General features: G+C 35.3%; 1 protein-coding gene across 1 annotated transcript in view; it reads right to left on the bottom strand.

The window, feature by feature from the left end:
* Positions 1 to 1,181: 1,181 nt before the first annotated feature.
* LOC149252437 (magnesium transporter MRS2-4-like) overlaps positions 1,182 to 23,656 on the bottom strand; it is a 322,066-nt gene continuing 299,591 nt past the window's right edge. The window contains exon 4 of the mRNA XM_089456663.1: positions 1,182 to 1,577. Within this exon, the coding sequence (XP_089312789.1) occupies positions 1,299 to 1,577 (279 nt within the window). The 3' untranslated portion in view covers positions 1,182 to 1,298. The remainder of the gene's footprint in view (positions 1,578 to 23,656) is intronic.

The raw sequence follows: 23,656 nt of genomic DNA, 5'->3' as shown, positions 1-23,656 counted from the left end.
TAATTATTTTGGAAATAGAAAAACTTTTTTCATTTTATTTTTCTATTTTAATATTAATTAAATATTTTGGAAAAGAAAATGTTTTGGCTACTCTATTTTTCTATTTTAATATTAATTTTAAAACATCCCAATTAATATAAATATATATTTCTTTCTCAATAAGTATTGTTCTTATTCATAAACATGGAATTATATAATTATCTTTAATTTTTTCATTTTTAAGGAATCACCAAATTTTATTTATTTATTTTTTGTTTACCTTTAATATTTTATATTTTTTAATGTATATAATCTATTTATAATTTAAAATAAAAATTAATCAAAATTTTACAATTACTTGATTGCAAATCTGGTTTCATAGAAATTAATAATAACAAATTTGACTATCACACTATAAAGATACATTGTTAACTTAAGCATTACCCTGTACTGTGCAAAATATTTTCATAAAAATTAATAACAACAAATTTGACTATCACACTATAAAAATACATTGTTAAATTAAGTGTTAACCTGTCTTGTCCAAAATATCATGGACTAGACATTTATTTGACATTGGGCTTCTCAAAATAAATTCTAATTCAATAAAGGAATCAAGGAGATCACAGAAAATGACTAAAATGCCATGCATTTCTTTCTCCATTTTCTTATTTCTGCCCCATCACATCTGCAATTTAGAATGCAAAAACTTTTCACCCAAAAAAAATTCTGGATTGGAGCTTCATTAGGCATTTACATGAATCCATGCACATTAAAAACGTTTAGGCTTTGTTGGATATATATAAAACAAGAATCAATGAGATCACGGAAAATTACGAGGATGCAATGCATTTCTTTCTCCATTTTCTCATTTCTACCACATCACATCTGCAATGTAGGATGCAAAAACTTTTCACCAAAAGATTTTTCTCGGTCAAGGCTTCATTAGCATTTACATGAATCCATGCATATTAAAAAGATTGGGCCTTTGCTAGATATATATAAAACAAGAATAAGAATTTTTAGATGGTTAGATAATTTTAAAAGAATTTTTTGTATAGTTAATAATTTAAAAAAAATCATTTAATATTATTACATTAAATATAATTATTATATAAATGTTATTAAAAAAAAGTTTTTCAACATTTGTATGTTTTTTTAAGTTTCCAAACATTTAAACCCATACAATTAAATAAATAAATTATTCACCTCACCGCTCAAACTAAATCCACACAATTAAATAAATAAATTATTCACTCACCACTCAAACTAAAATTATTTTACATTAATCCAAACTAATATTAATCCATTCTCTCTGGCTACGGACCGAGCAGCCCTTTCCAACGGGCGTAACCTACAAGTGAGAGAAAAAGCAAAAGAGCCCCGGCTGCAAAAGCTCCAACCACAGGCCCAAACAGCCCATTTACATAGTAGGTTGGGATTTTTATATTCAATCCGAACGTTCCTTCTAGATACGTTACAATGCATATCACGACGCTCAACATACTAACAGTGAGCTGCACCTGAATTATTGCATTACGCCGGCTATCAAGCTGGATATTCACATAGCGTTCAGTGTCTTCAATGTATTCACGAAGCTGAATACACCAACGAAAACAACAATTGCTTCGATACAAATAACAAGGAGTGTAACAGTTGTTTCCAATACAAAAATAAATTTTAAAAATTATGAAAGGAGTGTAACAGTTGTTTCCAATACAAAAATAAATTTAAAAAAATTATGAAATTTCTAAATTTTATAGTAAATATTTACTTCAAAAAAAAAAATCATAAATTTTAATTAAATCATATTTTAGCCATTTGTATTTACTAAGCTGAACATTTAGATCTAATCTGCAATTGCATCAGCTGGGTTGCACATCTAAATCCAATATGATGTCACCATTGTGTTTGAAATGGCCAAATTAGTTTTGGGCTTCTTTATTTTACTTGATTTCCATTGTGTTAGCTCAAAATTTGATAAAAACTTTAATTCAAACCATATTTTTTTTCAATTAGAAAAAACCTTTTTTCAATTAGAAAAAACCAATTTTTATCAATAACAAAAAGTAATTTTTTTCTATCACTAGAAAAACCAACAAAACTTTTATTAAGAAACAAAAGTTGTTAAATTTTCAATACTCTCTGAAATGCAACAACTAGAACTAATTCTTCTTAGTGATAAATTATGCAGTTTATTTTGTTACAACAAAATATCAAATTAATCACACTGTGATTCTTCACAAATGAAAACAGGGAAATAAATTGGAAACTGAGAAAATGCTAGCACACTCACAAAAAAAGTTGACATAGTTATTTTTGGACAATTGTCCCTAAAAAACCCAACTGGAAAAATCGATGCAACAGATGATGCAACAGATGAGGGTTTTATTATTACATCTAGCAACAAAAATTTTGAGTACAAATCTGGATGTCAAACTAGGTATCATCCAGCAAAATATACTGCCAAAATTATTTGGAGGAAATTCCTCCTTTCTGCAACCAAACTCGGCCCCTCCAATCCTTCTCGCACTCACTCATGACAACTCACACTAGCAAAAAATGTGCACTACTTGGCCCAAATAATTCGCACTACCTACTAGTTGGCTTTGGGTGAGTCGTCCTACCTCCCTCTGGCCCTGGAAGTGAATTGCTTTGCCTTCTAGCTGATCTCTCATTCTCTTGCAACTGAAACGATCTCTTTCTAGCACTTCACACTAAGGTTTTTGGCTGCTCGCACTGGTTGCTTGGCCTCTATGTAGAAATAATTCAGCCTCCCATCTACTACTGCTCTGCTGTTGAGAAACTCTGTTGGAAATGACTATGTTTCTCCCTCAGTCACTGTCACTCGATCACTTGCTCAAATTCTTCTATGGTTGGACTCTTCTCTCCGAGAAATTTGATATGCCTTGATCATTGAATGTCTTGCTCCAACCCCATTGAACTCCTCTTATAATCTTTCACTAGCTCACCAACGGCCATGATTAAGTCATCATCAATGGCTAATATCATCCATGGGTTAATCCATGTGAGTTTGTAGAGAATTTCCACATTTCTGAATTAATTCTCATAAATTAATCAATTTCCCTAAGTTAGACTTGGACATTTTTAATTACAAATCAATTTAATTGAGTTTATCTCTAGGTGGAAATTCCATAAATGATTTCTAGGTTCTAGAACTCTCACATATTTTAGCCTCTCCATAAAGCTGGAGACTAAAACACTTGTCTGATGCTACAAAAATGAGCACTCCCTCTTAGCGAGGAAAGTGTTCTCTCTATCTCATAATGGCATCTCCCATACACATGTTTGATATTTGTGACCAACTGCTACTTCCCACCAACTACTGTGCAACTCTAATTCATTTTCCACACTGGAATTGAACCAACCCATATTTGCATTTTTGTTGACACTAGTCTGATACCATGTGAAATTTCACTTTAAATGTAGCAAATAGAATCAATTCTTTTAACTGATAAATTATGTAGTTTATTTTGTTACGAAAAAATAATGAATTAATAACACTACAATTCTTCACAAATAAAAAAACATTGAGCAAATACACTGGAAACTGAGAAAATACTAGCACACACACACAATAAAATCTGACACAATTATTTTTGGACAATTGTCTCTGGGAAAACCCAACTAGGAAAACTAGTGCAACAAATGAGGGTTTTATTATTATATGCAACAACAAAAAATATGAGTACAAATGTGGATGGAAAACTAGCTATCCTTCATCAAAATATACTACCAAAATTGTTTGAAGGAAATATCTCCCTTTTGCAACCAAACTCGGCCCCAATGGTCCTGCTTGCACTTCCTCCTGTCAACTCGCATTACCCAAAAATGCACACTGCTTGGCCCAAATAATTCACACTACTTGTTAGTTAGCTCTAGGTGATTTTCCTGCCTCCCTCTGGCCCTGGAAGTGAATCGCTCTTCCTTCTGGGTGATCTCTCATCCTCCTACAACTGAAACAATCTCTTTTCAGCACTTCACATTGGGGTTTTTGGTTGCTTGGTCTCTCTACAAAAATAATTCAGCCTCTCATCTATTGTTTCTTTGTTGTTGAGAAGCTCTACTAGAAATGACTCTGATGCTCCCTTAGTCACTTTCGCTCAATCACTGGCTCAAATTATTCTCCGTTTGGACTCTTCTCTCCGTGACCTGCCTTGATAACTAAGTGTCTTTCTCCAACCCCATCGACGTCCTCTTATACTATCTTGTTGGCTCACCAACGACCATGATTAAGTTCTCATCAATGACTAACATCATATCCGGGTTGATCCATGTGAGTTTCTAGAGAATTCTCACATTTCTCAATTAATTCCCATTAATTAATCGATTACCCTAAGTTAGACCTAGGCATTTTTAATTATCGATCACTTAATTTAATTGCATTGTCTCTAAGTGGGATTTCCATAAACAAATTCTGGGTTCTTGAGCTCTCATGTGTTTTAGCCTCTCCACGGATATTGAGACTAGAAAACCTGTTTGATGCTACCAAAACAAAAACAGTCTAGTGACCCTTGATTTCTGTATGAAACTATAATCTTCAAGGGAGAGAACAAATAAGGAAAGTTAGAGAAGGGACATCTCCTAGGAAGCCTTGTTGGAAATCCTGTAAAAATGCTTGCGATCTTCACTACACTAATCCCTTTCTAACATGGCTAATTGCAATAATAATATCATAAAATGACTACATATATAAGAATAGACTTGCGAGCTAAAAACAAAAGAGACCCATGAGCATCTTCTACCAAAGAATTGGCCCAAAGCTTGATTTGGTCACCAATGTCACTAATAGAAAAGTTGAATGATGCAAACTTTCAGATCTTGAAACTCCATGAGTTACAGAGAGAGCCGGTGACAAAGGATTTGTAGCAAAATTCACCTAGGGAAGTAGATCGATGACTTTTTGAGAGGTGATCTACCACCAAACTTTTCTCTTTGTATATGGGAGAAGTTTTTGCGCTTGAAGGATGTTGATAGGGCTCTAAGTTGTTGCTTCCAATGATGTAGGTAAGGTGGAATGAAAGCAGTATGATCCTAAGCCCACTAAATAACTAATTTGGAGTCACCTACAACCACAAGCTCCTCGATAGCCAACCAACTGGCATATTACAATACACCCCATATAGCTAACAATTTTTCCCTACTACTGGAACCATCACCCCCGAACCAGTAGAACTGCAGGTATGCCTAGAGTTCAATACAATTTTCACCCTACACCTACATACCCCTTCTGATGAAGCTCCATCAAAGTAGTCCATCTGTGATGACAACCCGATTTCCCTGAAAATAATTGTTCTCCTATGTGACTTTGGTCTCCAGGGACCAATCTCTTCGAAATATGGCACAATATTCAACCTAATGGACCTCACTTTAGGGACAAATTGATTAAATATGATAGCATTTTGACTTCGCCATATTCCCAAAAGATATATAGAGGGAGCACCCTGAACTCTTTTTATCCATTGAACCATTGTGAGAGACATGCGCTAATAGAGGATATGCCCATTTCTGTGTGAATTTTGAGCAACATGGAAACCTCTTCATGCTAAATTGATACAACAATTGGACAAGAGAGAAAGAGGTGAGAAATTACTTTGTTTTCCCTATTGCACATGAGGCATCTACCTGGCCCCTGGAAAACCCTTTTAATGAGATTCTCTCATGTGAGAATTTGGTTGTGTATCACCAACCATAAAAAACAATTAATTTTAGGGGAACCTCACATCACCACAATTATGCTAGTCATGAAACACAAAGAGATTTTTATGCCCCTGTGTGATATATGCGTATATTTCTTTAACTAAAATGTTCCCTTCTGAAGTACGCCCTCCCTAAGCCAAAATGTCCTATTTTTCTGATAAGACAATGCAATCATGACAGAGTCGATATTTTTACCCCTCCTATTCATCCTAAAAAGCTACCAAAAGCCCAATATCTATAACATGTGACCAATTTTGTGGAGGAAGCTTTTGATTTCTAAAAACAACTTATCTAGTTAAAAAAATGGCGACCTAAGAGAATACGAAAATGTATAATGGGCATCGAGAGCATATGGACTCCCTCCATACCTTTGATTGCATCAAGCCCTATGGAAATCTTGTCTCCCTTGCCAACCTCGCACCTCATATTTCCACAGAGCTAATGCTTAGCCTTCAACAAGCTTCTCCATATGTGGGAGGCATCTCTCTTTTCTGGAGCTCCTGCTCTAACCCAAGCCTTGAAGATTATGTTATTAAGATATTTATCCCTTACGACCCGTTTCCATAATCCATCACCTTTGAACGCTCTCCAAGTGTTTTTAACAAGAAGAGAAAATTAAATCATTCTATGCTCATAATTCCCCAACCCCTGTCCGCCTGACATCTGAATATTATTTGAAGATGCACCAAGTGAATTTTTTTGGATTTTCCAACTCTTTCCCAAAGGAAATTTTCAATTATAACATCTATCCTTTTAGTAACAACTTTAGGTAATTTGAATAGGTACATCCAGTAGACAGATATGCCCTATAAAATAGCTTTAATCATAATCCGTTGCCCCCGAGCATGAACCACTTATTTTCCCACATGGTAAACTTCTTATCAAAAATTTTAATGAGCCATTCCAAATCATGCCATTTGTATTTATTTGGCTTCAAAAGAAATCCCAAGTGCCTAAATCCACTAACCATTGAGCTCACTTTCACCTCAAATAGACTTGCAATATTCGATGATACCTCCGCATCCAAACAGTCAGTGTTTAGTTCAGCCTTCTCTTTATTCATGCTAAGCCCCGATGCTACCCAAAAATTTGAAAGTACTTGGTGAAATGTGCTCCTTTCAACTATATTAGCTTCCCCATTGACGAGCACATTTTCCACGAACATGAGGTGTGAAATTCTAGAATGGCGGCAAACCCTACAATGAACAATCGATTCTTGTGCCCTGGCAGCGCTGATCCCTCTATTCAATCTGTCAATAAGCAAAATGAATAGTAAGGGTGATAATGCACAACCTTGAAGTAAACCCCTAGTGATACTAAATAAATCTATCGGAAGCCCATTAATGAGGAAAGCCAGGTTCACAGAGGTTATGCACACCATAATCCAATCAATATTCCTACGAGTAAAGCCAATTATGTATAAAATCAACCTAAGGAATTCCCAATCAACACTATCAGAAGGGATAAAATCAGCCTAAGGATTGCCCTCTAGAGAGAGATTTGATCCCTCTGGGTTCTTGGTAGATCTGAAGGTAAGATAGAACTAAGCTGGTTATAAAAGATTAGCATATGAGTTAAACATACATAGAACAAGATTCTTAACCATGAATGTTTACTCTTACATTTACTACAGAGATTCTTAATCTATATATAAGCTTTGTTACAATACCATGGATTCAATACCACATGTCAAAAGAATCATAATTCACTTTACATGACACTTGTTCAAATGATATTTTTTTTTAATTAATCAATTTAATTAAAAAGGTAAAAAGGCTAAGTAAATATTAATCTTTGATTTTGTATACTATTATGAATTTTATAGAATATTTAGTGGAAGTTAAATCTCTACCATACATCTAATAATTGTTGAGAAATAAAATTCTAGAACCCTATTCCAAAAAAGACACATACCTATTATCTTACATTTAATAAGTATATTTTATTTAATATAATTAATTGATATTTAATATAAAGTAATATAATTATATTACTTTAATTATAATAAAGTAATATTTTATTTAATATTACTTTGCATTTTATATTTAATTATATTAATATAATTAATGTGTGGTGATATTTAATGAATTCTAATTATATTTAATTGATTTTTATTAATATACACATACAAATATTTGAAGAACTTTTTGGCAATTTTACAAATTAAGCTACAACAATTGCATATGATATATGTGTGGTGTTTGTATATGATATATGTGTGGTGGTATTATTATAAAAAACAAGAGACTTTTGAATTAATGATTGAACGTCATAAATTAAAATACTTATTTAATTAGGAATTTATCATTGAGGAACTTATTAGAATTGGAATAATCTCAAATCTCTAGGAAATTGGTGAATGGGGAGCCACGTGACAAAAACCTAACTTTTAAAATTTATTAAAAAGTAATGTACTATTTTACTAAATAAAATTTTCTTATATAGAAAGAAAAAAGAAAGAAAATTATTTTAACGTCCACGAGGTTAAAGATAGCCTATGAGACAGATTACTTCTTCATCTACTTGATGTATTTGGCCCGTTTTCTATGGAGCCTCACAATAAATGCTCTCAACTTCTCAACAATCCCCTTGCTAAATAGATTATCCCAAGAGCTAGTTGCCAGCATATCTGCATAACTTTGCATAACTTTCCATGTTGTCTTTGAAGGCTTCACATTCTAAAATGAAATGTTTTTATGTTTCCACTTTTTCGAAATAGCAAAAAATGCATATTCTTTCCTCCCACACTTTTTCTAGCCTTTTCCAGCACCCTGTTTCACAACGGAGTTTGTGAGAATTAGTCTCGAACTGAACAATAAGAATTTTGGCTCTCTAAGAGATATTGGCCTCTATGTACGCTTTTGGTTGATGACTATGAGTGAGATTAAACACTTTAATATAGTACTTTTTCTTTCTTCCTAGCTCCTTATCCCAAGTATGCTTATGGAACTTATCCATAACAAAAGATTTTATCTCTTTGTTGTTTATGGGACACTTGTTCAAGCAAATACCCCATTTACTAAATCATTTGTTATTTTTTTGCATCCAAGTCTTTTTACAACCTTAGGCCATATACCCTCTTCCATTTGCTTATTTTTTTTAAATACCTTATGACTCGCACCATAGCAATTGCTTTAATAGGAGCAACCCATGTTTCACTTAACAAGATAACATAAGGAACTGCACTTTTAATCTTGAATTTGTTTGAATGTTATAAATAATAATGAAGAACTTATCATAGAGGAACTTATTAGAATTGGAATAATCTCAAATACCTAGGAAAATGGTGGGTGGGGAGCAGTGTGGCGTGAATCTAATTTTTTAAATTTATTAAAAGTCAATGCAACCTAACAAACTCTTTAATAAACTATAGTCTTTGATAAGCATTAAGACTAAGCATACGATGAGCGTATTCCCTTGAGAATCAATCTAGGCCCTCAATTAAAAAATTAAAAAGAAAAAATCAACAGATCCTCATCCACCTTAAGTTGAAATAAGAATCCTTCCGCAAATATTATATTTTATTATTATTTTTTAATTATATATTTTTATTTTATAAATAAATATAATAGTATTAATATTTTTAATAATATATTCTTATTTTATAAGTAAATATAATAGTAACAATAATAATAATTTAATTCTAAATTCCTTTACCAAGTAAAATACTGAATTAATCTAATAAATATTTTATTATGGTGTTGCAATGTATATGGAAATTGATTCACATGCATATTAGTTTGTTATTGGCTAAAACATATTGCATTTTCTTCCATGGATCCATATTTAATATTTTTTAATTTTTCTATCATTGGATAATGAAATTGGAAACCTTACAAAGTTGTAGAGGCAATGATAACCTTCTTGGGATGTAGTATGAGAGTTTTGTATTTATAACAATTCCACCATGACCGATTACAAAAGATTGTGTGTAATCACTAATCAACCCATGAACCACTAACTCCACCACTTCAAATTACTAAATATTGTGTGGAACTTCAAGACATTTCCACAACCTTCCTCTCTAAGAGATTCCCACATCATTGTTATCACTCCAAGAAACTCTCCTAGGTTGTAGCTCGGAGATGTCTGATAACATATAATTTTCAATATTGTTCTAGGAACTATTGGAATGGATGATGGTTTGGTCCAAGCTAGATAACCACTTCAACTCTGTTTTCACTCCAGACATGCATGAACACCCTCAGCCTACAAGGCTTTAGACCACTAATGCTCAATAGTTTGCAGATTAAGTGAATGAATGAAGAATACTAACCACACCAGCAGATGCATACATAACATATGATGGCCAGCTGCAGCCAGTGAATGAAGATTGCAAATCTAATCTATCTACGCAGAGATAAGATGACAGTGATCTAGCGTTTGATGCAAAAGAAACATAGATGACCTATTCAATGGAAAATTGCATTTACCAATGCAGAAATAAGATGACAGTTATCTAGCATTAGACATAGGAGAAAACATGAATAAACCTATCCAGGTGCAAGTTTAGAACAGAAGGGAAATGGACATTGAACATGTAACAGCAAAATAAGCTTGTATTACTGAAAATGAAGATGAGACACTGCAAAGAACAAAGTATCTACAATCTCCAGAAGTTGAACCCTGATTACATCTTGCTTTCAGTGATTTATAGCTCTTTACAATGCTCTCCATACCTCTAGGGTTGGAGCTGTCTTAATCTATCCCCTATTGTCTTTAATTGCCTGATTGTGTACAAGGACAAAATTCTCCTTCCATCATGAAAACGGTAATTAATTCTAGTACAGCGTCGCCCTGTTAGGTGGCCGGTTTGATTATGCTAGTGGAGCTCCATGACTATTTAATTCTATTTGCTGGATCGTGTTGTGTCCTTCTTCCTTTGGCCATGTTTTCTGTTAATTCGGTTCAGTGGTACGACTGTCACAATACTGTCAGAGTTGACCACCTTCTTCCTTGGGTGACTGATAGGAAGTGGAGTACGAGGTGCATGGGTGGAGGGACGTGCCAAATCGGATGAACGAAGAAACGACAGAGCGAAGGACAGGCGAGGGCGATCATGAATGAGGGTCGTTGGATCGAATGGAATGCATGGCAGAGATTGAGCACAGGAGGCCTGAGGTTGAGGTGGGAGCGGAACATGTCCAAGTCGTTAGATCTCGGGTGAGCAGATCGGACGGCTATCGGGCGGGGGAGGTGCATGGATGATAACGCCCGGGGGTGGTTTTGTTTGGGCGGTTATGGTTTCTATCAGAAGGGCATTGGGCGATAAGTGGTAAATGGCGGAGTCCGCCCGATTCCATTTAATGGATGACACATAGCAACAACAAAGAGAGAAAAACTGCCTTTATCGGGTGGGTATTCCTCTCGCTTGTTGCTCACGCGATATGAGTGATAGCCATCAGATGTGGCGGGGGTGATATAACGACGAAGGGACACAAAGGTACGAGATGTCCTCGAGAAATGTGCAGAGGGCAGTATGGGCAGAAAAAGTAAGGTTTTTCGGGGGTTTTTGGGTTAATTTTTTAGGCTTAAGGTGAAAAGGGGATTTCGTCGGGATTGGAGGGTTGGGTTAGAAAACGAGCGGAATGAAAGGTAAGTGTAAGAGTGAGGAAAGTGGGGTGATGGCCTGTGTGGGGCCCTATCTAGGACATCAAAGCAGATCATCTCCCTCCTTTAGCCTTCAATATGGCAGTGCTGCACTTCAGGGCTAACAATCACCATATCAATCTTTCAACTTTTGGAGTTGATATTTCTACATCCACTCATCTCTCTAGAGTTACTTTTTCACATGACTTAGCAAACTTGGTAGTTAAACATCGTTCACACATGATTTTGTAGAAAATCATGTAGATTTAGAAGCTCATGCAATGTACTAAAGCACAAGACAAGAATCTACTTCTACTTTCAACCAGCGGAAGCTAATAGATCGATGAAAATAATATGAACAAGAAGAAGATAAATCAATGGCACATAACGCAAGATGTATTTGGGGAAAGACACTGATCAAAACCTTGCTATATGTATTGTATTAATCAGAAATATGAGTGAAGATACAAATCTTGTTCTCACTAGAACAATTCCTCACAAGTATGCTAAACTCTCTCAGCTCACAAGCTAGCTCTTGGCCAACACTTAGCCAATTCTGCAACTCTCCAAGCCCCTAATCTCTTATGTAATTCCTAGGATGAATAACCTATATTTAAAGGGAATTCATGCTTCCAAAACTGCGCAATCCAAACATAGGATAAATCTTTGATGCATGCATGATATTTACACTCTAGTAAATAATACAACTAATAGTACATTGTCCCTGCACTCTAGTCTCAACTAGGTCTTTCTCATAATCTACATGCATGAGTTTCTGATGAGGGAATCTTCAGTTAACTAGAGCGACATTTGCGGATGCACTAGTGCACCAACTGAATATTAACTCTTTATTAGTTCCACAAACAGTTTGGAACTAATTTAACTGAACTTAACTTAACTCAGTAAACTGAGTGATCTAATTTCCAACTCAATTTAAAATCATACTGGACCCCTAAAACTTAGGGAGAACATATACATGACTACAGAAAGACTTCCAACTTGAAATTCCTAAGCTAATTAAGTTAATTAAACTTAATTAACTATTTACAAGATGCTATGAGAATAGAATTCAATTTTAATTCTCAGTTTAATTAAAGGACAAATTAAACTGGAATTTCTTATTATCATTTCTCAACACTCTCTCAACAAGAAATGGATTATCAACTACCCTGATCCTATCTCTGTGAAACTTGAATTTACATCTTGACAGTGCCTTTTTCAAAGTGTCAGCATCTTGCTCCTTTGTGGAATGCACTCTAACAACATGATACACCTCAATACATAATCTTTGAGATGGATATATCGAATATCAATATGCTTGGATCGATCATGAAAAACTGGATTTTCAGAGAGTTTGATACTGATCTATGTTTCCTGCTATACCAAGAAATTATAGCTGACCCAATATTGAAGATCCCTCCTGATGTGATCTTCCTGTCAAATGGACTCTATTCCCAATCTGCATCGGTGAAGCCTTGAATATTCACTCCCTTTGTCTGTCTGTACCACAATCCATACTAAGAAGTGCCCCTGAGGTATCTAAACACATGCCTTATCGCCTTCCAATGCAACTTGGTAGGCCTAACCATCACTTTACTAAGTTGGTTAATTGCATAGCATTTATCTAGTCATGCGTTCACCAAGTACATGAGTGAACCCACAAGCTTCCTGTAAACAGTAGCTTCCACTACTTCCCCTGAAGTAGCATCCTCCTTCCTCCAATTACCTGTTAGAGGAGTCTCCATGGGTTTGTTTCTCTCCATGCGGAATCTCCTGAGTATCTCATTGGCATACTTTCCCTATGACACAAACAAATCCCCATCTCCCTGCCATACCTCCATGCCAAGAAAACAATGCATGAACCCCATGTCCTTCATCTCAAACTCTCTTGCAAGGTCCTCCTTGCAAGACTTGATCAGCTGATCATCACCTGTTAGTATGAGATCATCAACATAAAGTACAATGATCAACAATTTACCTTCCACCACTATGTGGTACAGGTTCACATCCGCTTCACTCTTTGTGAAGCCCAACCCAATGAAGTAGCTATCTATCCTGGTGTACCAAGCACGAGGTGCTTGCTTCAGCCCATACAATGCTCTCTTGAGCTAGCACACATGCGACTCATGGTCAAAGGTCTCAAAACCTTTAGGTTTCTCTATGTACACCTCTTCCTCAATCATGTCATTAAGGAAGGTTGTCTTCACATCCATCTGATGTATCTTCCAACCCATATGTGTTGATAGTGCCAATATAGATCTGATTGATGAGTACCTTACAATAAGAGAAAAGGTGTCATCATAGTCAATCCCCTCTACTTGTGAAAAGCTATGGGCCACAAATATAGTCTTATGCTTCTCCACACTACCATCTGCAGCTTGATTTACCTTGTAAAGCCAATGGTACCTCACCACTGACTTGACCTCCGATCTTGGGACCACATCCCAAACACTGTTACGAACTATGGAGTCATACTCCTCCACCATGGAATCAACCCAAATCAGCGGCTGCACTGGTTCATTAAACGAAGATGGCTCTGTCACAACACATTCTCCGATAAGATCCATGTATCCAGTGTACCTCTTAGGTGACCTCCTCTACATGCGTTGAGAACTAGGTGATCTCACATTCTCTTGTGCATCATCCAACAATCTGTTAACCTCTCTGGTGCGCTTTCTTCCATCTCTAGAAGAATCTGCCTGAATGGATGTCTCCACTCCCAGATCCTCTGCATGTGGTTGCTCCACATCAATTTGAGGCTCCTCAACCTTAGGAGCTAAAATCTCCTCATACGCATGTAGCTCAAGATCCCTCTCAAGAGAAACTCGCATGGCCTTCTCTTCATCGAATCTAACATCTCTTTGAACCCACTATCATCCTACTAGTTGACAAGTACACCCGATAGTTGTGAGGTGTATCAGTGTACCCCACAAATATCCCCAACTCTGCTGGTAGGTCAAGCTTCTTCCATGCATCTTTGGTCACATGGAAATATACCGATGACCCACAAATCCTGAATTGACCAGCATCTGCCCTCTTACCAGAATAAGCCTCCTCTAGTGTCTTCATCTCAAGTATCTAATGTGGAGTATGGTTCTAAACATAAATTGTTGTGTTGCATGCCTCAACCCACAAGTTTAGTGGCAGGCCCTGATCATGTAACAACACCCTTGCTACCCCTACTATGCTTCTATTCTTCCTCTCAACCACCCCATTTTGTTGAGGTTTATGGGGTGTCGTCAACCCCCGTTTAGTCCCTTCCACCGCACAGAAGTTCTTAAACTCGTTTGAGACATACTCACTACCGTTATCACTCCTTAGAGATTTAACCTTCTTTCCCGACTCTTTCTCCACCAATGCTTTAAACGCACAAAAATTTGTGAAAGTTTGATCCTTTTTCTGCATGAAAAATATCTAACATTTACGAGAATAGTCATCAACAAATATAACATAATAATTTTTTTTGGTCGTGGATGCTATCGAGAATGGTCCACACACATATGAATGGACACACTCTAGAATAGCCTCTATTCGACTATCTTTGTCATGAAAGGAAGACTTGGTGTATTTTCCAAAAGTACACCCCTTGCATGTATCAACTTGCTCAAGCGTACCTTTGGGAAGACCGGTAGAGATCTATTGCAATATCTTCAAAGCCCCATGATGCAAGTGGCCCAATCGCTTGTGCCACAACTCGCCAACATCTCAACTCTGCACCCTTTCTACTTTTGTGCTCAAAGAATAACACTCTTATACCTCCAACTTATAGAGATTTTTCACCTAAATCCCTATCTTCTTTACTTGACCCGTGGTTATGTGTCTATGAAATGCCTTTCCTTTCGAGAAGATCAAATCATAACCTCTATCCTCAAGCATGGAAACGGATATCAAATTCTTCATCAACCCATGCACATACATAACATTCTTCAAGGTGAGTGGAGCCCCATGCTCCCTCTGAAAAGTAATCATGCCCAATCCTGTAACACTATACTTCCCATCTTCACCCATCCCGATATGCATCTAGATATCTTTCTCCTCCAGGTCACTGAATAACTCTTTGTCGCTAGTCATGTGGAATGAATCTCCACTGTCTAAGTACCATACACATCCCAACATTGATGACACCATGCATACAATGAGAGAAAATTCCAATTCGAATTGAGAGGCAAAAGCCTCACCCGCTACTCCTCCTGAGGAGTTCTTCTTGGACTTCTTGAGTGGAAAATTTGTAGAAAAATGGCCTAGCTCATGACAATGAAAGCACTTAACTTTCATCATGTGTTTCTTCTTACCTCCATGATAAGAATCAGATTTGGAATGGGAATATTTCCCTTTCCCCTTCATCGCCTTAATCGATAAGGCACAATTCTCTTCATCATCAGTCTTTGATGAAGAGCCATCCCTAGTGTTCCTCCTGATCTCCTCCTGCATCAAATCCGACCACAATTGTTCCTAATCCGGCAGCTTCTCCCAACCATTGACAGAGTCCTAATAACTATGCCAACTCTTTAGGAGTCCTAGAAGAGTAAGACTCACCATATCATCCTCAGAAACCATGATTCCAACACTTCTAAGTTCATCACAACATTGAGTGAACTTGGTCTAGTATTTTGGAATAGTATCGCCTTTTTCCATTTTGATTTTTCTAAGTTTGTCCTTTAGTGCCAATTTCCTTTGGTCGTTGTTGTTCTGATACAAGTCCGTCAATGTTTTCCACATAGCATGCAGAGTTTCCTTTCCATGGAGACTCGAAACAATGTGGTCTCGGACTGCCTCAAGGATTATCTGCCTCGCCTTCGGCATACTCTTCTTCCATTCGGCCAAAGTTTGTGCATCTGATGTTGCTGGCTTAGGAATTTCTTGATCTTGATCAACGAATTCTTTTAAGCCAATATCCTCTAGCACAACCTCCATTCTATCCCTCTAGGCTATAAAATCCAAGCTGCCTTCCAAGGCATACTCAAGCCACAAACCGTAGAACATCATCTGCCGATCCTAAAGTATGTATTGCAAATTTGAATTTCACCTATAATAAAAAACTCAAAAATTCAAAATCTCCTCTAGTATATTGTTCTCAGCTCCAATACCATGTAGAAAATCTTGTAGATCCACAAGCTCATGAAATTTACTAAAGCATGGGACAATAATCTACTTCTACTTTCAACCAGCAAAATCCAATAGATCGAAGAAAATAATATGAACAAGAAGAAGATAAATCAATGACACATAAAAAATATGTATATGAGGAAATCCACTTCCCAAAACCCCGCAATATGTATTGCATTAATAAAAAATACGAGTGAACATACAAAGATTGTTCTCACTAGAACAATTCCTCATAAGTATGCTCAACTCTCTCAGCTCACAAGCTAGCTATTGGCCAACACTTAGCCAATTCTGAAGCTCTCCAAGCCCCTAATCTCTTACGTAATTCCTAGGATGAATACCCCGTATTTAAATGGAATTCATTCTTCCAAAACTATGCAATCTAAAAATAGGGTCAATCTCTGATGCATGCATGATATTTACACTCCAGTAAATAATACAACTGATAGTACATTGTCCCTGCACTCTAGTATCAAATGGTTCTTTCTCAAAATCGACATGCATGAGTTTTTGATGAGAGAATCTTCAGTTAACTAGAGTGACACTTGTGGATGCACCAGTGCACCAACCAACTATTAACGCTCTATTAGTTCCACAAACAATTTGGAACTAATTTCATTGAACTTAACTCAGTAAACTAAGTGATCTAATTTCCAACTCAATTTAAAATTCATACTGGACTCCTAAAACTTAGAGAGAACATATACATGACTACAGAAAGACTTCCAACTCAAAATTCCTAAGTTAATTAAGTTAATTAAACTTAATTAACTATTTACAAGTTGCTATGAGAATAGAATTTGATTATTCTCAGTTTAATTCAAGGACAAATTAAACTGAAAATTCTTGTTTCCATTTCTCAACAGATTTACCTTGTAGTTGCACATCTTTCTCACATAATTTAGAAGACATTGTACAAGATGTCAAGTGACTACAAAGTAGTTTCGTGCAAGTACTTTTTTCCAATTTTATTTCACTTTTATCTCTAGGTAATCAACCATAAAATTGTAGGGTTGTTTTTTGGAAACAAAACATTGTGTTTCGATTGTAATATGATAGGTTTTACCCATACAAAGTGTTTGAAATTTAAAATGTTGTCATTGTGTATAGATGCCAAATCTTTTAGAAGTAATGCTTCCATGTCATGTATAATTTTCATTATGAGTTACAAGGAGTCAATCTAGAAGGTGTTGATTCCTATGTTATGAGTTGGAGTCATAATCCATCAGTGTCGAAGTCAATGTGTTATGCCCTATATATTTGTACCTATGGTGATCAATAAAAGTAGGAAGTGTGGTTTGTTGTGTGCAATCAATCTATCTCTGATCTCTCTCAATTTTCTAACATGGTATCAGATTTGGTGCTGGCCTAACTCACTCGCAGGAAGGCCAGGAAGATGTGAGAACAGTGAGAGCTAATGTTATCTACATAGATTAGTTTAGTATTTTAATTATGTGTTTTTGTGTGTAGATTTGTGCAGATATGGAGTTTCTATTTGTTTGTTGTGTAGATCTGTAAATCTTTTCATTTTTTAAAGCTCATTCAAACATCCCCAAATCCCTCTGATTTCTTGCATCAAATTTTCCAACGTTTCCTTCTAAATCTCCTTCAATGTGGCTTCATACAATACTTAACTTTTTGATTGCCATAGTCGGATCTGTAATGCCCCACTTAAATCTTATCTTGAAAATTTTGTTAATGTTTACATTATCTGAAAATATTGAGAAATATGGGTCTAATATAAAATTAATGATTTATATTATTCAAATTCCCAACTTATCTTCTCAAATTGAATCTTAGGTAGGATATGGTCTCCTTCCATTATTTCAAATAATATATGTATTCATCTCACATTCCCCAATGTACCCTCACATTTACTAGGGAGAAGACATGGTCCTCTCCATTTAATTACATCTCACATTCCCCAATGTACCCTCACACTTACTTGGAAGAAGACATAGTCCTCTCTATTTAATTATCAATATATATATATATATATATATATATATATATATATATATATATATATATATATCTCACATTCCCAAATGTACTCTTAGATTTACTTGGGAGAAGACATGGTCCTCTCCCATTAATTTCCCAATTTTATATTCATGTCATATTTCCAAATGTACTCTCAACTTTACTTGGGAGAAGAGAAGTCAACTGTAAGGATGGATGAGAAGTTAATGACATTAATGAGGGGTGGTTGGGATGGAGAAGAGAGGGAGGGTATAAAAGGGGAGGTGGGGTCTTGCTTATGATGGGGGGAGTGAGGGGATGGGTTTGGTTGTGATTTTAGGATTTGTTGTGATTTTTGGAGGCCTTAAGTACCTGTGGAGGTTTCTTGGGTTGTTGACAGGAGGGAAATATTGTTAATCTTGGTCTGGATCATTCATCTTGGACACACACACTACATCTGGTTGGACTTGGGCTCGAAGGGCTAGGGAACCTGTGGAGGTTTCTTGGGCTAGGGATTATTTCCTAGTTGGCTAGGAGGTAAATCCAGTTGGGTCCGTCAAGAGAAGCATTCAGCAGGAGCAGCAAGTCAAAGGCATCTCCACCAGCCACTGGTACAGGTATTCCTCCATAGATTACTCATGTAAATCTTATTAGAATGAAATATTCACCTTAAGTTATAAGGACTAGAATGTAAATGGCAAAAATTTATTTGTTTAGAAGTCTTGTAAGTAAGTAAACTATTGCCTCTTATTGCATTTAAATTCATCAGAAATAGATCTGTTAGCAGACCCTAGGATAAGGCTCTTACACATGGTATCAGAGCTTTGGTTCAAAATCTGGACCCAAAGCCCACTAAACTCAATATTATACACGCTAGAAAGAGGGCTTGAACCTCCGACCTTAAGGTTAAGCTATTGTGGTTGGTCGTGACCTCTGACGAACTCAAAGATATATTTGGCGGAATTAGCCAGGTTGGTTTTACAGACCCTGGATGGGTTTTATCCGGACGATTGCGAGGGTGAACCACCTACGGGCCTTGATGCGCAGAGATATGCATGTGATTTTCTCTTGGAGTCCCTGCCCTATGTTTTTTTGTCGGACGAGGTATCATCGAAGGCAAAAAAAAATATGCTTTGAAAATTGTTGCTACCTGGAAATCTAAAATGAGCACCAACGCTTCTCAGATCTCTCCTATGAAATCACACACATTCTTGCAGCGCTTGGCTTCTTACGGAATTTCAAAGGAATTTAACGATGATGACTTATGTACGCTAGTCCTTCACATTTCCAGTAACCTAGAGGCGCCGGAGCTCTGGCATGCGCTTCAAATTAGTCACAAGATACCAGGTTGTTGTACTTTGCCTTTTCTGTTTCAGCGGGTATCTAGGTTCAGTTAGCTTTTGTATTTAGGCAAAGTTTGCTGAGGGTTACATCATCAGTTTATACTGTATACTTTATACGTAAAATAAAAAGTATACCATTCACCAGCAGCTAGGGGGTTGGAGTTCGCTATTTTGTGCATTTTAATGTGTTTTTCCCGTGTTTGTGTAGTGGCTTGGTTAGTCTTTATTTGTTTTTGAAGTAACCTTCTCTTCTGTTCAACACCGAGACTTCTCAATTTCTAGCATATTTTTTTTGCTCTTGCGCCTTGTTTTATATGTCCTCTTTTTTTTTCTTGCAGCTTCTTTATAATTTCTTTTAGCTATATATTAGCGTTTAGGGATACACTTGGTATTTTATCTTTTCCTGCTCTGAGTTTTGATCTAGTAGTTGTTTGTCAACTCCCAGTTTTTGTTCCCTGCACTCTTGAACTCTTTTTGTCCCTTCGATATACGTTAGTTGTCATTTGTTCAACATTAATAAACTGTTCTAACTTCTAATCAATTTTCATTAATTGGAACAATCATCAACAATAAACAATGTAAACTTTGAAATGGGAACTATAAACTCAAAACGAGAACTCTATGCAAAAAACCCTAAAAAAACATGAAAAACAGTGCTAAAAATGAAAAGTGTGTATAATAGAATGATAGTTTTTTTTTTAAGGTCAATTTTGAACATGTTTTAAAAATGGTAATGAGAACAAATTTTTTGTGCAAAAAACAGCCTGAAAATGAAAAGTGCTAATAATGGAACGATGTATTTTTTTTTAGGGTTAATTTTCAACATTTTTAAAAAATGCCAGTAAAACCAAATTTTGTGCAAAAATTGTGCAAAAAACACCCTCAAAACAAAAAGTGTTGATGCTCGAATAACATTTTTTTTTTTGGTAAATTTTCAACATTTTAAAATAATGGTGTAACAGATCTTTTTATACTCCGAAAAACATTAAAATTTCAAAAAAAAAAGTTAAAAAAAAATACCAAAACATAAATAAAAATATATATTAAAAACAAAAATAAAATTAAAAATAATAATAATAATAATGTAAAAAGACAAAATTAACCTATAAAATTTAAGAATTAAAAAATTAAAAAAAAAAAATTAAAGAAATAAATAATAAGAAAAACATATTTTCAAAAAAAAAACATTTTTTTTTTAATGTGGTAAACCAAAAAAAAATTGGGAAAATAAAATAAAATAATATAAACTATAAAATTAAGTAAAAATAGGAAATTTTAAAAAAGCATTAAGAAAAACTAAAAAAATTAAATTAAATTAAAAACATAGATTAAAAAAATAGAAAAATAACCAAAAAACGAAAAAAAAATAAAATTAAAAACTACAAAAATTAAGATTTAAAACATTTTCCAAAAACCCTAAAAAACAAAAATATGTTGAAATTAAAAATAAAATAAAAACCCGAAAAACAATTAAAATTAAAAAAAAAAAAAAAGAAATACATATTTTCAAATTAAAAAATAAAATTTAAAAAAATATATATATAATTAAAAAAGAAAAAAATATAAAATATATTTTTGATTTTAAAAAAAAAAAAAAACATTTCAACTTTTATATTAAAAAACTTAAAATTTGGATTTAAAAACAAAAAAACATTAAAATTTAAAAAAGCTAAATATATTTTTAATATTTTTTAAAATAACATTTAAAATATTTAAAAAATATATATATATATATATATATATATATTTTACAAATATATATAAAATTAAAAAAAACAAACAAACAAACAAACATTTAAAAAAAAAAAATATATATATATATATATATATATATATATATACACAATAAACATATTTAACAAAATTTATTTTTTATTTAAAATAAAACAATTTTATCGGCCACCGCCCCCACGGGCGGCCCGGCAATGGCTATTCAATTCTCGGAATCGAATAGCCACTTCTCGGCCACCTCCACGGGCAGTTTGGCGGTGGCTATCCAATTCTCGGAATCAGATAGCCACCACTCAGCCACATGTGGGGGTGGCCGGGTGGTGGTTATCTGATTCTAAGCCACCACTCAGCCACATGTGGGGGTGGCCGGGTGGTGGTTATCTGATTCTAAGAATCAGATAACCACTGCTCGGCCTCCCGTGGCTATCCGATTCTGAGAATCAGATAATCACCACCCGGCCACCTCCATAGGCGGCTGAGTGGTGGTTATCTGATGCCGAGAATCGGATAGCCATCGCCTGACCGCCGGTGGGGGTGGTTATCTGATTCTGAGAATTAGATATCCACCTCAAGGGCAGTCAGGGGGTGGTTATCTGATTCTGAAAATCGGATAGCCATCGCCTGACCGCCAGTGGGGGTGGTTATCTGATTCTCGGAATCAAATAGGCATCACCCGACTGCCCGTGGGACTGGCTATCCAATTCTCGAAATCGAATAGCCATCGTCTGAATGCCCGTGGGGGTGGCTATCCAATTCTCGGAATCGAATGGCCATCGCCCGGTTGCCCATGGGGGTGGCTATAGCCACCGCCCAGCCACCCATGGGGGTGGCCGGGCAGTGGCTATCTAATTCTCAGAATCAGATGGCCACCGCTCGGCCGCCCCTGGGGGTGGTCGGGCAATGGCTATCTGATTCTCAAAATAAAATGGCCACTGCTCGGCTGCCCGTGGGGGTGGTTGGGCAGTGGCTATCCGATTCCGAGAATCGGATAGCCACTCCCATGGGCAGTCGGGCGGTGGTTATTCGATTCCGATTACGGGAACTGATACTGTTATGCATTCAATATTTGTAATATGTGATTTTCGCATTAATTTTTAATTTAATCATTATTTTTTGAAAAAAAAAGGTGATTATTATTATTTTTTTGACATGGAATTCATAAAAAAAAAAAACTATTATTTAACCATTTTTAGTTAAAATTTTTGTATAAAAATTGTGATTTTGACATGTCAATTCTAACAAAAAATTACCAAAACGTGTAGCTTTTTAATTATATTTATGTTAAAAATGGTTATTTTTACATCCATTGTTAAAAAATATTGTTTTTTAGAAACAATTATTTCATGTGGATTGAAAAATTAATTAAGGATGTATAAATATGTAGAATATCAAAAATTCAAAATATCGACTTTCTAATTTAAAAATGCAAAACAATAAAAAGCTCACTACAAAAAAATTAAAATTAAAATTAAAATAAAAACAAGAAAATATGAAGAAAATGACCACTTCAAAAATTATTAAATTTACAAAATAATTATTTACATTTTATACATTAGAAAATTTAAAGTCAAAAAATAAGTCTTTTAAAAAAAGGATTTGATACAGAATTACCACTTTTTTAAATCAGCATGAAAATCACTACCATTCTAAAATGCAAAGTACATAAAAAAAAATTAAAGTGCCAAAAACTATGCTCTAAAAAAACATGTGTGTTCAGCATCACCCCTTTTCAAAATCAGGGCACTTTTTTGCTATCTCTACGAAACGGGTAACAGTATCAGTTCTCATTTCAAATTTTACATTGTTAACATTATCTTATTTATTTATCTTCATTATAGGTGGACCAATCATCATCAGCAGCTCGTAGTTGAGGTTCGGCTTTATATGTTAAAAACCTTAATTTGACAGTCTGTTCAAAACTAGTTTACAGCAAAATTCGAATCTTGTGTATACGCACATCATGGCAATTCCTATAGTTTGTACATTGAGCAAAGATAGAAATCCCTAGACTCAAGCAGATGATTCCTTAAAATACTATGCGGCCACCCTTTTACAATGAACTGTGCACATGCATCTCATATGGCTCCCTTCCATCCTGCTTTTCCTTTTTGTGTTATGTGGGTAGATAGCTCTTTTCTAAGGAAATGGACTCGACCTTTGGCTTAGGTGGCCCGACTAGAGAGGCTATTATGCCGATTATGCCAAGTATTTTCACCCGGCCTCAT

This window comes from Pinus tabuliformis, chromosome 7 (assembly GCF_031772625.1).
Source record: "Pinus tabuliformis cultivar Carrire ecotype Pingquan chromosome 7, CPIR1, whole genome shotgun sequence".
Classification (NCBI taxonomy): Eukaryota; Viridiplantae; Streptophyta; class Pinopsida; order Pinales; family Pinaceae; genus Pinus; species Pinus tabuliformis.
The sequence above is the reverse complement of the archived record's forward strand: the minus strand, read 5'-3'. Positions and strand labels throughout refer to the sequence as shown.